Genomic DNA, 16830 nt, shown 5'->3' with positions numbered 1-16830 from the left:
TGCACAATCAGGAATGTAGTGTGAGGCCCAGTAATAGAGCTTTTTCCATTAGCCAAGCCTATTATGAGTAAAACTGCCAAATCCAGACGCTCATCAGGCTATTTGTCTAGAAAGTCTTTTCAAAACGTCACAGTCAATCCAACTGACTCATTTGTACCTTTTTCAGATTCAGACAGTACACCCCAGGGGAAGTCCTGGTTCTTTTTAAGAATTAGTTAAAGCACCGAAATGCTACATAGAATTCATTGCAAAGAAATACTTCATAGTAGACTTCCTAGGGTTGATGTGAACTCACGCCCCCGCCGTGATGGGTGGGAGAGAGTCTGAGGGGAGGGTAGGAGTTAAAAAAGGTGAAAAGTAGCCCAAACCCTTCTACCACCTGTTTTATGGCAGAAGACTGCCATGGTGTCATAGAAGGAGGCCATTCGGCCCATCGAGTCCATGCCGGCTCTCCACGGAGCTAACCAGTCAGTCCCCACTCCCCCGCTTGACCCCCATAGCCCTGCAAGTTTATTTCCTTCAAGTGGCCATGCAGCTTTTGAAATTACTCATTGTCTCCACTTGCACCACCATTGTGGGCGGCAAGTTCCATTTGTGTCAGTGTCCCACTGTTGAGAGGCAGAGTACTTCATTACAGTATTTAATTCAGGCTCTCACAATGCAGTTGAGAGGCTGGTTTATATTTAACACTGAACAGTCTCGAGAAACGTGGCAGCCATATCGAGACAGGAGCAGCCAGCTACAGCAGCATTTAATAGCCGTGCTTGTGGCTCGGGAGAAGTAGGAATGCTTAGGAGGAGCACTCCTCATGCAAACCTTCGGCCGATCATGGCCCCTCCTCGCTGATATAATCATCCAACTCCTTGATCTTTACATGCTTTGGTTTTCTACCACTGGCTTTCCTGTCCGTCCGTCAGCCAGCCAGTCTCTCGATCTAACTGTGAAATAAAAAAAATGATAAATGGGCTCCAGCCATTCTGACCTCTGCATTCCCGGGATTTCAGGGTTCTGCCACCTGCAACCGTACACCCTCGCTCTCACTCTGCATTCTCATAAGTATTGGAGCAGCTGAGCTTGTGCGTACATTTCACTCGTGCTCATCCAACTACATCACTTGCTCCATCTATAGTCAGGAATGAGCCAATATGAAAAAAAAATAGGTGAAGCTTCTGTGATGAATTGCTCAGATCCTCGTACCAAGGTTGGCTTCTGTGGCTCAAAATTTGAGTTCCACCTGAAGTATGGAGGCATCTCCTGGGTTTCTGGTCTTGGGTGCCAGCTTGTTCGCATATAGCAGATCCTGTGTTGATGAGGCATCAGCCGTGGCTACCATGTACCATGGCTGCCCCTCAATTCAACTATCCTCAACAACGAAACAGCCAGAGGTGGTTTTACCCGAGGATCCAAATCATCCTGCTATGGAGATCATTGAATTGTAAAGGAGAAGCAGTTCTCCTGCTTCCTCATATTGAGTCTCCGCTACAGCACCCCCGCATCAGGGCAATGTTCTACGGAGTGAGGGAATCGATGCCCGGTTGTTCCGCCATGAATGGCTGCAGATCTGTGGCACAGAGAAACAAAAGCAGGTCACTCAGCCTCTCGAGCCTGATCAATTAGATCATGGCGAATCTGTACCACTTACCTTTGAACCCTGCCCCTTGGCACCCTTACCTAATTGAAAAAAAAAATCTGTTGCTCTCATTTGTCTGCCCACGACCGCTGCTACTGATCCCAACAAAATTTGCAGGGTCGGGGGCAGGGCTATGAATGGCATTTACTTGGCATTTGGCAAGTGATGCCAGAAATTGCACTAGAGTGCACTTCAGATCAAAACAAGGCAGTTATGCCAGGATCATGCCAGCCAATGCATTCTTATAGCATAGTTCACATCCTCAGTATGTCCCCGAGCATTTCATAGCCAATGGATTACGGGTGAGGAGTTGTCACTGTTTCACTGTAGGTAAACCACTGCAGCCAGTGTGTGCACAGCACATTCCTACAAATAGTTTTTCTGTTCTTGGTGGCATTGGTCAGAAAGGCAGAAGTAAATAATAACACTTTTTTACATCCAACTGAACAGCCAGATAAAGCCTCAGTTTAAATCGCTTTTAACAATGTCGGACATTGCTGTATTGAAATGGTAACCTGAATTACATGCTCAAAACTTGCTGTGGGACTTGAATCCACAGCCTCTGAGTCAGATGGAAGTGTGCTACTGTGCCAAGCTGACCCACTACATAATTTACTCAAACTTAAAAGGGATTGCATCATCGTGACTGGTCACGTTAAATTTCTTTAATTGTAACTGAGCTGAATATTCATGTAGCCACTAAAGCATACCCTTGGTCTTTCTTCCATTATTAGGAGGCAAGTTTGTCCTAAAAACGGTTGTTTCGAGATAAAGAAATTGGTAATAGGTGCCGGTCTTGGTAGAGTTTGAGACTAGCATCTGCGTGGAGTTCAGGAAACCATTATTATTATTTTATAATTGTTCATCAGTGGAACAATCCTTTTGATTTCCTGTATCCCAGGTTAAACTTTAAAGGGCCCAAGAGGTATATCATTGTCCGTGTGTTCCCAGCCGCTCAATTTTCTAAGATTATCAACATAGCTAGGAAAAGGGATGAGGACCTGAAAAGCAAATATAGGGAGTTAGGTTGGAAGCTAAAAGGCAGGACGAGCAGAGTAGTAATCTCAGGATTGATACTGGTGCCACGTGCTAGTGAGGCAAGAAACAGAGAGCGAGTGCAGCTGAACACGTGGCTGCAGAGCTGGTGTAGGAGGGAGGGGTTCAGATATGTGGATCGTTGGGATACCTTCTGGGGAAGGTGGGACCTGTACAAGAAGGACGGGTTGCATCTGAACTGGAGGGGCACCAATATCCTGGGCGGGAGGTTTGCTAGAGCTCTTCGGGAGGGTTTAAACTAGCTTGGCAGGGAGATGGGAACCGGAGGCACGGATTAGTGGATGGGGTAGCTGTTGAACAGGCAGATACAGAGTGCAGAGAGTCTGTGAGGAAGGTTAGACAGTTGACAGGGCAAAGTTGCAGCCAGTATGATGGGTTGAAGTCTGTCTATTTTAACGCAAGAAGTGTCAGGAATAAGGGTGATGAACTTAGAGCATGGATCAGTACTTGGAGCTACGATGTTGTGGCCATTATGGAGACGTCGATATCACGGGCAGGAATGGATGTTGGATCTTCCAGGGTTTAGATGTTTCGAAAGGAATAGGGAGGGAGGTAAAAGAGGTGGGGGAGTGGCATTGTTAATCAGGGATAGTATCACTGCAGCTGCAGAAAGGGAGGTCATCGAGGAGGGTTTGTCTACTGAGTCATTATGGGTGGCAGTCAGAAACAGGAAAGGAGCAGTCACTTTGTTGAGAGTTTTCTATAGACCCCCCAATAGCAGCAGAGACATGGAGGAACAGATTGGGAGGCAGATTTTGGAAAGGTGCAGAAGTAACAGGGTTGTTGTCATGGGTGACTTCAACTTCCCTACTATTGATTGGAACCTCCTTAGTGCAAATAGTTTGGATGGAGCAGTTTTTGTCAGGTTTGTCCAGGAAGGTTTCCTGACTCATTATGTAGATAGGCCAACTAGAGGGGAGACTATGTTGGACTTGGTGCTTGGCAACGAACCAGGCTAGGTGGCAGATCTCTCGGCGGGAGAGCATTTCGGTGATGGTGATCACAACTCCCTGACCTTTACTATAGTCATGGAGAGGGACAGGAGCAGACGGGATGGGAAAATATTTAATTGGGGGAGGGGGAATTACAATGCTATTAGGCAGGAACTGGGGAGCATAAATTGGGAACAGATGTTCTCAGGGAAATGCACGACAGAAATGTGGAGGTTGTTTAGGGAGCACTGCTGCGACTGCTGGATAGGTTTGTCCCGATTAGGCAGGGAAGGGATGGTAGGGTGAAGGAACCTTGGATGACAAGAGATGTGGAACAGCTAGTCAAGACAAAGAAGGAAGCTTACTTAAGGTTGAGGAAGCAAGGATCAGACAGGGCTCTAGAGGGTTACAAGGTAGCCAGGAAGGAACTGAAGAATGGACTTAGGAGAGCTAGAAGGGGTCATGAAAAAGTCTTGGCAGGTAGGATTAAGGAAAATCCCAAGGTGTTCTACACTTGTGTGAGGAACAAGAGGATGGCCAGAGTGAGGGTAGGGCCGATCAGGGATAGTGGAGGGAACTTGTGCCTGGAGTCGGAGGAGGTAGGGGAGGTCCTAAATGAATACTTTGCTTCAGTATTCACTAGTGAGAGGAACCTGGTCGTTTGTGAGGGCAGCGTGGAACAGGCTGATATGCTTGAACAGGTTGAGGTTAAGAGGGAGGATGCGCTGGGAATTTTGAATGTTATGAGGACAGATAAGTCCCCGGGGCCAGACGGGATATACCCAAGGATATTACGGGAAGCGAGGGAAAAGATTGCTGCGCCTTTGGCGATGATCTTTGCGTCTTCACTGTCCACTGGAGTAGTACCAGATGATTGGAGGGTGGCAAATGTTGTTCCCTTGTTCAAGAAAGGGAATAGGGATAACCCTGGGAATTATAGACCAGTCAGTCTTACGTTGGTAGTGGGCAAATTATTGGAGAGGATTCTGAGAGACAGGATTTATGATTACTTGGAAAAGCATGGTTTGATTAGAGACAGTCAGCATGGCTTTGTGAGGGGCAGGTCATGCCTCACAAGCCTTATTGAATTCTTTGAAGATGTGACAAAACACATTGATGAAGGAAGAGCAGTGGATGTGGTGTATATGGATTTTAGCAAGGCGTTTGATAAGGTTCCCCACGGTTGGCTCATTCAGAAAGTAAGGAGGCATGGGATACAGGGAAAGTTGGCTGTCTGGATACAAAATTGGCTGGCCCATAGAAGTCAGAGGGTGGTAGTAGATGGAAAGTATTCAGCATGGAGCTCGGTGACCAGTGGTGTTCCGCAAGGATCTGTTCTGGGACCTCTGCTCTTTGTGATTTTTATAAATGACTTGGATGAGGAAGTGGAAGGCTTGGTTAGCAAGTTTGCCAATGACACAAAGGTTGCTGGAGTTGTGGATAGTGTGGAAGGCTGTTGTAGGTTGCAACGGGACATTGACAGGATGCAGAGCTGGGCTGAGAAGTGGCAGATGGAGTTCAACCTGGAAAAGTGTGAAGTGATTCATTTTGGAAGGTCGAATTTGAATGCAGAATACAGGCTTAAAGACAGGATTCTTGGTAGTGTGGAGGAACAGAGGGATCTTGGGGTCCATGTCCATAGATCGCTCAAAGTTGCCACCCAAGTTGATATGGTTGTTAAGAAGGCGTATGGTGTGTTGGCTTTCATTAACAGGGGGATTGAGTTTAAGAGCCGCGAGGTTATGCTGCAGCTCTATAAGGCCCTGGTTCAACCACACTTGGAATATTGTGTTCAGTTCTGGTCGCCTCATTATAGGAAGGATGTAGAAGCTTTAGAGAGGGTGCAGAGGAGATTTACCAGGATGCTGCCTGGACTGGAGGGCATGTCCTACGAAGAAAGATTGAGGGAGCTCGGGCTTTTCTCATTGGACGAAGAAGGATGAGAGGTGACTTGACAGGGGGGTGCAAGATGATGAGAGGCATAGATAGAGTGGATAGTCAGAGACTTTTTCGCAGGGTGGAAAGGGCTATCACCAGGGGGCATAATTTTAGGGTGACTGGAGGAAGGTTTCGGGGAGATGTCAGAGGTAGGTTCTTTACACAGAGTGGTGGGTGCGTGGAATGCACTGCCAGCGGTGGTAGTAGAAGCAGATACATTAGGGGCATTTAAGCGACTCTTGGATAGGTACATGGATGATAGTAGAATGAAGGGTCGGTAGTTACAAAGATCTTAGAGCAGGTTAAAAGTTCGGCACAACATTGTGGGCCGAAGGGCCTGTACTGTGCTGTACTGTTCTATGTTCTATAAAGATTGAAAGTTTTGTAACAGTTAGAGGAAACTTCGGCGATAAGTTGTGCTTTGAATATTGGTCCAAGATATGAGCAACGTCTCACTGTTGCATAAGGGAGGTCACTGAGGCTCTCTATTCAAAGAAAGATGGAACCAAGAAACAAAACGGGAAGAAGGTTTCAGACTTCTGGAGAACTGAGAAAGCGACTGTGAAATATTACTATGAAAACTATTCCATGTGAGCATAGAATCTTTGCAGCAGGGGCACAGCAGTAGATACCCTTGTTCAATGGTAAATTGCAATGCTGAAGAAACCCGACTACATCACTGCACAGCCTAGAGCAAGCTTGGATAGTAGCAGGCACTGTGAGGTCTAAATCCCCATTCCCTCTGGCTGTGGAAGGATCCTTCACTTCCACTTCCACCTCTTCTTCCATTCACTCGTGCTGACATGGTATACCCTCCTCAACCTTACTATCTAAACTCCCCAAGTGTGAGCCTCGTAGCTGCTCTTATGTGATGAATGGCATTTATTTGGAACTTAGCTTCTGTTGCTTTTTGCCTTGAAGTGGAAATGGAAGAAGTGATGGAACAGTGCTTCAAACAGTGCTACAATGACCATGCACTTCGTAACACTATTGGGTGGTAATAGTAGGAAGTAGAGAGCAACGAACATAAAAGAGGCACGATAATAATCCTCAGCTGGAGGGAGGCCTCTGACTTCACTTTGCCCCACTCCCTACGCGTGCTAGTTGTTGATGATGACTTATGTCAATGTTGTTAGATTAGTGGGGTATCCTCTAGTACAACTTCCCTTCTGTCACGAGCTAATTTGGCGTGCAAACAGAAAGTAGTGTTAAGATGCTGTGATTTAAAGAATTTTGACAGCTGACTGATTATCCTGAATCGATTGTGCGTGATTGAATGAGCACGTAGCTGCATAGTGTTGCAAGAGTGTGTGAGACCATAAAGTTGCATTTTGAAGCTAAAAATAGGCATTGAAAGAGTCACTTGGCTACGTGTTTTGCATAGGGTAGCAGTAGAAATGTCACAGGCTGAGAAGATAGTTTGTGGCATGAATAATTGGTGTTGGACACTTTGGGTTGTTTTATCCTCGTAGTTCTCTACAAGTCTGAAACCTTCTTCCTGTTTTGTTTCTTGGTTCTATCTTTCTTTGAATAGAGAGCCTCAGTGACCTCCCTTATGTTGCTAATATTTCCAGCAACATCCTGAAAGAAGCCATACACATAAATGTTCATAACCATGGTCACCTTCACAGCCAATGACATTGTGTTACTTGTGCTACTCTGATGTCAGCATTGTGACTGCAGTTGTTAGCAGATATCAGTGACAACGTCCTTAGTGAAGTGCAGACATCTCAACATTGGTCGTTGCTGCAGTTCAGTTAGGAGAATTGCTCCCTGGACAGATATGGCCTCCCTCTAAGAACCCCTCTTCCCCTTCTCCCTTTCTAGCCTTTTGTCCTGCTCTGCATGGCCTCTGCTCATCATTATAAGAACGTAAGAACATATTTAATAGAAGAGATAGGCAAAATGGAAAAGGAGGAGGGGTAGCCCTGAGAGTAAAGGATGAGATAAAGACAGCAGAAAGAAAGGATCATAGTTAGAAAATCAAGAAGTAGAATCAATTTTGGTAGAGCTAAGGGGCAGAAAACATCGGGAGTTGTTTATAAGCCCCGAACAGCAGTTTGTAGTGTGTAGCAGAGTATAAACCAGGAAATAAGGGGCACATGTAATCAGGGTAATATAGTAAACGTGGAGGACTTTAATCTTCTTATAGACTGGGAAAACCAAATTTGCAGTAATAGTGTGGAGGACAAGTTCATGGAATGTTTACAGGATAGTTTTCTGGATCAGTATGTCGAGGAACCAACTAGGGAACAGGCTATTTTGGATCTAGTATTGTGGAATGAAGAAAGGTTAATTAATGACCTTGTTGTAATTGGGCCTCTCGGGAAGAGTGACCATAATATAATAGAATTTTATATTGAGTTTTAAAGCGATTTAGTTAAGTCAGAGACTAGGTTCTTCAATCTAACCAAGAAAACCACCTAGGTATGAAGGACAAAGTTGGCTAAGGTAGTTTGGGAGACTACATTAAAAGATATGCTGGTAGACAGGCAATGGCTAGCATTTAAAGAATTAATAGAGAGAGAAAGAAAGACTTGCATTTATATAGTGCCTTTCATGACCACAGGATGTCTCAAAGTGCTAACAGCCAGTGAAGTACTTTTGAACACTGTTGTAGGAAACATGACAGCCAATTTTCATACAGCAAACATCCACAAACAACATGTTATTGATTTTGATTGAGGGATAAACATTGGCCAGGACACCGGAGCCAACTCCCCTGCTCTTTGAAATCGTTCCATGGGATCTTTTACATTCACCTGAGCAGGCAGATGGGGCCGGGATTTAACATCTCATCCGAAAGACGGCGCCTCCAACAGTGCAGTGCTTCCTCAGTACTGCACTGGAATGTCAGCTTTGATTTCTTTTTTTGCTCAAGCCCTGGATTGTGCCTTAAACCCAGAATCTTGTGATTCAGAGGTGAGAGTGCTACCAACTCAGCCACAGCTGACGCTCATAATTTGTAATAAATCATTTATGGCATAGAGGAGGGAGGTCATTCAGCCCTTCGAGTCCTTGCCAGCTCTCTGTGGAGCAATCGAGTTGGTCCTCCTCCCCTGCTTGATCCCCATAGCCCTAAAGTTTATTTCCTTGAACTGCTTGATGGAGCATTATCAATAAAGCAGCTGCACTTAACAAACCTTGTACTGATTTGTTAAGCTTTTATTTTTATTTTTTTAAGCAGCAGTTGGTGAGGGCTAGGCCTGTGCTGGATGGTTACAGCCACCGCACAAAAGCCTAAAGTTTTTAAGAACTGTTCACCACAAAAGTCCCACAAAAAGACTGGCCCATCCCTGGGTAACAAGAGGAGTTAACAATCGTATTAGATTAAAGGAAGAGGCTTATAATGTTGCCACAAAGAGTAGTAAGCCCAAGGATCGGGAGGATTTTAGCATTCAGCAAAGGAGGACCAAAAGATTAATAAGGAAAGAGAATACGAGAGTTGACTAAGAGACATGAAAACTGATTGTAAATGTTTCTATAGGTATGTAAATAGGAAGAGATTAGTGAAAGTAAACATGGACTCATTAGAGGAAGAGAAAGTTGAAATTATAATGGAGAATAAGGAAATGGCAGAGACATTAAACGAGTACTTTGTATCTCCCTCACAGTAGAAGGCACAAAAAGCATTCCAGAAATAACAGGGAACCAGGGGTCCAGCAAGAATGAGGAACTTAAAGAAGCTGGTATAAGCAAAGAAATAGTTCCGGAGAAATTAATGGGATTAAGTGGTGACAAATCTCCTGGACCTGACAAACGGCATTCTAGGGTTTTAAAAGAGGGAGCTGCAGAGAAGGTGGATGCATTGGTTTTTAACTTCTAGAACTCCTTAGTTTCTAGAACAGTTCCCAAGGATTGGAAGGTAGCAAACGTGATCCCACTATTTAAGAAAGGAGGAAGAAAGAAAATGGGGGACTATAGGCCAGTTAGCCTAACAACAGTAGTAGGCAAAATGCTATAGTCTATTATTAAGGGCATGAACTTAGAAAAGCATAATATGATTAAGCAGAGTCATCACAGCTTATTGAAAAAGAAATTGTATTTGACAAATCTGTTAGTTTTTTGAGGATGTAATGAGTAAGATGGATGACGGAAGACGGTAAATGTAGTGTGTGTGGATTTTCAAAAAGCATTTGATTAGATGCCACACAAAAGGCTATTACATAAAATTAGGACTCATGGAATTGAGGGTAATATTAGCATGGATTGAGGATTGGTTAATGGACAGAAAACAGAGTAGCAATAAACAGGACATTTTTGGGTTGGCAGGCTGTAACTGGTAGGGTACTACAAGGATCAGTACTATTTACCGCAACTATTTACAACCTATATTAATGACTTGGATAAGGGACTGAGTATAACATATTCAGATTTGTTGACGATGCAAAGTTAGGTGGGAAAGTAAGCTTTGAGGAGGATGCAAAGAGGCTGCAAAGGGATATAGTCAGATAGTGAATGGGCTAGAACATAGCAGATAGAATACAATATGGCAAACTGTTTAATTATCCACTTTAAAAGGAAAAGCGAAATATTTCTTAAGTGGTGAGGGACTAAGAAATGTTGGTATTTAGAAGGATCTGGGTGTCAGAAGGATACAGCAAGCAATTAGGAAAGCAAATGGTATGCTAGTTTATGTTCCAAAGGGTAAAGCAGTCTTACTACAATGACACAGGGCATTGGTGAGGCCACTCCTGGAGTACTGTGTGCAGTTTTGGTCTCCTAATCTAAGGAAAGACGTACGTGCCCTGGAGGGAGTGCAATGCAGGTTCACAAGACTGGTTCCTGGGATAAGGGGATTGCCCTATGAGGAGAGATTGAATAGACTAGACCTATATTCCCTGGTGTTTAGAAGAGTGAGAGGTGATCTGACTGAAATGCATAAAATTCCGAAGGGGCTTGACAGGGTAGGTGCTGAGAAAATATATCCCCTGGCTGGGAATCTAGAACACAGGGTCACAGACTCAGAATAAGGGATTAGCCATTTGGGATACTCAAAGGGTTGTGAATCTTTGGAATTCTCTATCCCAGAGAGCTGTGGATGCTCAGTTGTTGAGTATATTTAAGGGTATTAAAGGATGTAGAGATAGTGCAGAAAGGTGATGTGGAGGTGGAAGATCAGCCATGATCTTATTGAATGGCAGAGCAGGCTCAGAGGGCCGAATGGCCTACTCCTGTTCCTATTTCTTATGTTCTGTGTGTAGTGCATTCTTTCAGAATTGACCTATCCTCTGGCAAAAAGTGCCTGGAATCCAAAACCGTACCGCCACCCTGATACCCACCTAATACAGCAGCACGTTTCCTTGAACTCTTCTACCCCTGACTCTTCTCCATGTTAAGAGGAGTCTGCGACAGGCCATTAAATATCTCCACCAAGCTCTCAGATTTCAGCCTCATGTATGTGATCCTCCAAACACTGGCCGTGTGAGTGGGCAGGAACTTGTGAATATATAATTCGAAGCCAAACCAAAAGTTCAGGTGGAAGCGGGCATGCAGAAATAGGCAGGCGGAAGTGTGCTACATTCTGTTTCCAGCCCGTTATTTCCACCATCTGAATTTTTAATATAGAAAGATAATACTTTTATTATTTAGTATGTTTCATGCCCGCAGGGTGCCCAAAGCGCTTTACAGCCAATGAAGCACATAGATCCAGTAGCACAGTGGTTGTTACTGGATTGGTAAGCCAGAGCCCTGGACTAACCATCCATTTCAACATGAGTTCAATTTCCACCATGGCAGTTGGGGAATTTAAATTCAGTTAAATAAATGAATCCAAAATAAAAAGTTAGTTTCCTGGTCACCATTACAGATACGATCAGATTGTTGTAAAAATCCAATTAGTTCACTAATGTCCTTCAGGGAAGGAAATCTGCCGTCCTTACCCAGTCTGGCCTACATGTGACTCCAGACCCACAGCAATGTGGTTGACTCTTAACTATCCTTTGCAGTGACCTAGCAAGCCACACAGTTGGTCACCACCAACTTTTCTAGGTCAGTTAAGGATAGGCAATAAATGCTGGCCTTTCCAGTGACACCCACATCATGTGAATGAATAAATAAAACAAAAAGTATGTTTTGAAGTGTAGTAACTGTTGTAATGCAGGAAACATAGCAGTCAATTTTCTCTGACAGGTCCCTCAAGCAACACTGAGAAAACGGTCAGATAATCTGTTATAGTAATGTTTTCTCAGGGCTAAATGTTACCCAAGATTTCGGGAGAACTTTCCTGTTCATCTTCAGAAAGTGCCATGGGATCTTTTACATCCAACTGAGAAGGCAGAGGATTTAGAGCCTCGTCTGAAAACGGCACCTCCAACAGTGGAGCACTCCCTGGGTACAGCACTGAAGTAGTCAATGTATGTGCTCAAGCCTCTGGAGTCACACTTGATTCTGCAGTCTGTTAACTCAGAAGTGAGAATGTTGTCAGTGAACCAAGAGTGGCATAGTGAAACCTTTTCTACAAGTGCACAAGCATCATCAGAATATTCTGAGACAGGAATTATCTTTCTAAGGGAAATTTGGAGTTCTTTCAAATGCAATGTAGCAAAATGTGGTTTAAGTGGGGTTTGCTATGATGAGATGTGAATAATGTGAAACTGTCACGAGATAGGCGAAATGCAGCCCAAAGTCAGGAGCTGAGGTATTTACCCCACAGCCTGATTAATTTACATAGTGCTGAATCTCGTGACTGTGAAACCACCGATCAGGAGGTTTGTCGTAATGGTTTTTCACTGTTTTTGCAGGGTCAAGTGTGGATCAATGGCTTCAACCTGGGTCGCTACTGGCCAACTAGAGGACCCCAAATCACTCTCTATGTTCCTGCTCATATTCTTAGTACTTCTGCAGTTAACAACATTACGGTGCTGGAGCTGGAGAATGCACCTTGTGGAGGAGATCCAAGTGCAGCCTGCGCTGTGGAATTTGTGGACACCCCTGATTTGAATGGAACAACAGCTTACACTAACATACACAGCAGTCTTTTCAAAAAGCGTTCTTGGCATGAATGAACTAAATGTTTAATATTATTGATCTGAAGTGAAGGGTTAGGCCAGAATTTTACGTTGTTGCGTGGCCATGCCCACCGGCTTAAAAAGTCGGGGGTGAGCTCACCTCCACCAGGCCTGGAAGTCATCCAGCAATTCTGTGTGGCCCAGGCCCTTAATTGGCCTCGGTTGGGACTTCTGCCCCTCTGATGCAGGAAGACCCACCTGTAAGTCTCTTTAATAAGGGGTTTCACTTCCCTCTAAGGCCCTGACCCCGTACTGAGTATCAATCAGATATTTTTTTAAAAATCACACGAAACGGACTTTGAATACAATTTCCACTTTATGTGGAACGCCTTTATTAACTCACCAAGCTATAGTATATATTTACAACACCAGTTGCTTAGTATACCCACGTACAGAAACCTATTCTTGGGTGATCAAGTCCGCTGAATGATGTCTTCCGCACAACCTCCTATGACTGACCAAGTCACACTTTCCGGCTGCAGCAACAATGTCCTTGTGCGCTGTGGCTTTATACCCCTTTCTGACCCTGGTCTCTCGACATATAAGGTAATGTTTTGAGTTGGGTCATCCAACTGCATTTCAGTGCCTTATCAATCCCACCCTGGCTATGCAAGACCACCTGCATGTGGTCATATCCTGCTCTCAGCAGTGGGAGTTCTTAGGTGCATACCATCCATGGATGTGATATCTGCAACTTGATGAGGCACGAAGGAAACCGTTCACACATATTTCAAAAGGCCATTGTCCATGAGTGTAATTATAGACAGGCTGTTTGATGTTTTAACAGCCCAGGATATTACATCATTGGCATGTTCTGATGCATCTGTCTGTTTGTATAGGTGGGAGTTGTACTTCACTTACATTGTCTTTTATTTTTAAAAAGTCCAATATGAACCCCAGCGATGATGTCTTCGGTCAGAATTCTCTTCCCTTTGTACCGATGTCCTTCGTCTTCACCAGCTGGTGCGCTCCACACGCTGCTCCACAACGCAATTGGTTACATTTTGCTTATGAACAGAACTGCAGGAGATATTAACAAGTGCCTCACGGCATAACAAAAATAAAAGACATATCCAAATGCCTTGAATGTCTCCAAGAGCTACCACAGTCTCAACAGCAGTAGCCACTGCTGGGACTTCACCCAGTAAGAAGAGGGTGATGGATGTTGCTGTTCAGGAAGGTCGGTGGGGTTTGGGCATTTCTGGGGACAATCGGCTGGAGCCCAGTGAGGGGGGTGGGAGCTGGAGAACAGGGCGGGGGGTAGTTTTAATGGGGGCCGGCCCGTATTGCTGGCGGAGCCGTCCAAGGGGCACAAGGTGCCTGATCAGGAGGGTCCCCCACCCAGCCCGCAAGGAGGCTTCCAGGTATTACTGGGCGGCTTCCTCAGGTGCTAAACTGCATGTCTGCCACTGGTAAAATACTAGCAGCGGCAAGAGGAGGCTGTTAAGTGGCAATTAATTGGCCATTTAAGGGCCTCAATTAGCCTGAGGTGGGTGGGCCATTTGTCACCTCCCTGCCGCTGGTAAAATAGCAGTGGGGACTGAGAGGCTACGAGAACAGCACCACCCGCCTCTCACTCGATTTTACACCCCTCTCTGCCTCCCAGCCTACTCCCGGATGGGGGTGGTTGGAGGCGTAAAATTCTGGCCTTAGTGTTTGAAGACAAGCATTGAGAATGGTGCCTTTTGCTGCTTTTAACAGAAGCTGATGCTATTCTGTCACTTTTTGCTTTGCTGATTCAAGTTTCTGATCAATAACCAATGCTGCAATTATGAACCATCTTGGGCTTGTATTGGAAGAAATAAAAAGATCAACTGCTTAATCATTTGTACAGATCAACAGCTTTCCCTCTGCTCATGAAATTGGTGAAAACCCCAACGGGCCTTTGACCATAGAGTAATAGATAATGCTTGAAGAAAAATTGCCAAGAAACGAAACTGATTTTGGGGTGATTACGATTGCATTGGTTACATTAGTATTTACCTTTCTTTGATTTTTTTTAAATAATCGTTGGAGAAAATCAGAGCATGATTGTAACATTATTGATGAATGTAAATAATAAATCCTGACTACAATCAAACTTCCTGTTGTATGTTTTATGCAACCCTGAAAGATTTTTAATTTTCCCACTTTATTACCTATGTAATAGTTCTTAATTTTGAATGTCGGATTGGAGCAGAATGGGCTTTGGTAGGCTCTCCACATCCACCGCCATCAGTCTCTCCTCCTTGACTAGGAGATATCTGAGAGCAGGCAGGGGCAGCTTCGCCCAATTGATGTGCAAACTCACTGACACAGTGACACAGCTCCCATCCTCCTGCCCGGTTTCTGCCTCAGGAAAACCAATTAGGTAAAGCACCAGATCAGTGTGCGAAAAAGGGCAAGCATCAAGGTGGAAAGAATTATTAAACAGCCACAATTAGATATTGGTGCAATCAATGTTTTGGTTTTGTGGGTTAAATTTTGAGTAAATTTTGATGTTATTGGGATATGACTGGCAGGATTTTGCATTTTGGGTCGTGACCCCAAAGTTAGGGTCAAATAGGGGTCCCGACCCTGTGCTGTGTTGCGAGCAGTCACCCAACAGCGATTTTCCTGAATTGGCTAATTAGTGGCCAGAGGATTTGCTAGTCACCCAATTAAGGATGGCGGCCACTCTCTTGACGCTGGAGAGCCAATGGGAGGCCCCTCCAGCACAGAGGAGCTGCAATCTTCTGTTACATACAAGGGAGAGAGAAGACACCTGCTTGAGGAACCCTCTCAGCAGCATTGAAAAATCTAAAACAAAAAAGGATCACAGCCGTTGGGGGTGGGGGTGCGGGGGGTGGCCGCAGGCTGACTGTCAAAAAATCTGCCCGAGGGTTTTCTTAACTACGGCTGTGTGTTTTTTTTTGTGTGGTCCTTTATTCCAGAGGAAATAATGAATTATAATCCAAGTGTACAGCACAGGAAGAGGCCATTCACCCCATTGTGGCTATGCTGTTCTTTTCTGGAGCAATCCACGACTAATCCCACTGCACCACGTGCAACATCTCATAACCTGTGTCTTCCTTTTGCTGACAATATTGATCCAATTTTTCCCTAAGCGATCCAATGGTCTCTGCCATTGATTTGTGAAAGCTATTCCAGGCAAACTGTTGATAGAGTTGGGGGTGGTGTGGGCGGGAATTCAGACGACTCTGATGCGTGGTGGGGGTGTAATAATTGCTGACACAACGGGCTTGTGCAGACGTGCTGGCAACAGGCTGGCAGATTTCTTTGGTGCCAGGAGCAGCATTTGTGAGCCTTGCACTAGAAAAGGCTGCACCCAAATTATTGATAGAACCTAACAGGCTGCAGTACTTCCCGCCCTGTCACACGTACCTGGCAATAGATGGCAAGGTTTCTGTGCAATTTTCCTTGCCAATCTCTAAACCCAATAAGTGGCAGAGTAGCAATAGCCCTTTTAGGACAGAGATGAGATTTTTTTTCTCTGAGGGTTGTGCGACTTTAGAACTCTCTGCCTCAGAAGGTGGTGGAGGCGGGGTCGTTGAATATTTTTAAGGTGGAGGTAGATAGATTCTTGTTAGGTAAAAGGAATCAAAGGTTATCGGGGTAGATGATATTGTAGAATTAGAAATGCAAACAGATCAGCCATGTTCTTATTGAATGGTGGAGCAGGGTCGAGGGGCCGAATGGCCTACTTCTGCTCCTAATTCATATGTTTGTATATCCCCAAGGAGGCCTTCTCAGTTGAGAAAGCTTTGCCTGGACTTCGACTTTTGTTCTTTGCTGCACTGGATTTTCTCTTGCCAGTTACATTGAGTGCTGGAGAAAGTCATTTTTTGGATTGAAGAAATGGATTTCCCAAATTCACTCTTCCCATGCTATGAAGAAAAGGTCAAGGAGGAAACAGAAGGAGAAAAGTTGGAGTAATTTAGTGAGGCATCACACAAGATGTTTAATTTTAACATACAAAGCAGCAGGGATAAAAGAGCCAGAATCATTCTCCATAATTCCTCAGAAGGCTGCATTCCCACACCTTCCCCTCCTCCCACCAGCCCCGACTCTGATGTAGTAGCCTTTGGAGATACATGGCTATAACCTGAACATGATTGGGGGCTAAATATTCCAGGTTGTAATATTCTTAGTTGGGACAGGATATTAGGAAAGGAAGGAGAGGAGCAATACTGGTAAAAGGCAAAATTACCATAGTGGAAATAAAGGAGTTCAGTGAGAATGATCAGGCAGTGGAAATACGATGGGTAGGTTGAGGAACAGCAAA

General features: G+C 44.6%; 1 protein-coding gene across 2 annotated transcripts in view; it reads left to right on the top strand.

Moving 5' to 3' along the window:
* Positions 1-14646, top strand: part of glb1 (galactosidase, beta 1) — a 99298-nt gene extending 84652 nt beyond the window's left edge. For both annotated transcript variants that reach the window (XM_068055115.1, XM_068055106.1), the window contains one exon: positions 12300-14646. In XM_068055115.1, coding sequence (XP_067911216.1) covers positions 12300-12563 — 264 coding nt within the window. In that variant the 3' untranslated portion in view covers positions 12564-14646. The remainder of the gene's footprint in view (positions 1-12299) is intronic.
* The last annotated feature ends 2184 nt before the right edge of the window (positions 14647-16830 follow it).

Source organism: Heterodontus francisci, chromosome 2 (assembly GCF_036365525.1).
Source record: "Heterodontus francisci isolate sHetFra1 chromosome 2, sHetFra1.hap1, whole genome shotgun sequence".
In the NCBI taxonomy this organism is placed as follows: domain Eukaryota; kingdom Metazoa; phylum Chordata; class Chondrichthyes; order Heterodontiformes; family Heterodontidae; genus Heterodontus; species Heterodontus francisci.
The sequence above is the reverse complement of the archived record's forward strand: the minus strand, read 5'-3'. Positions and strand labels throughout refer to the sequence as shown.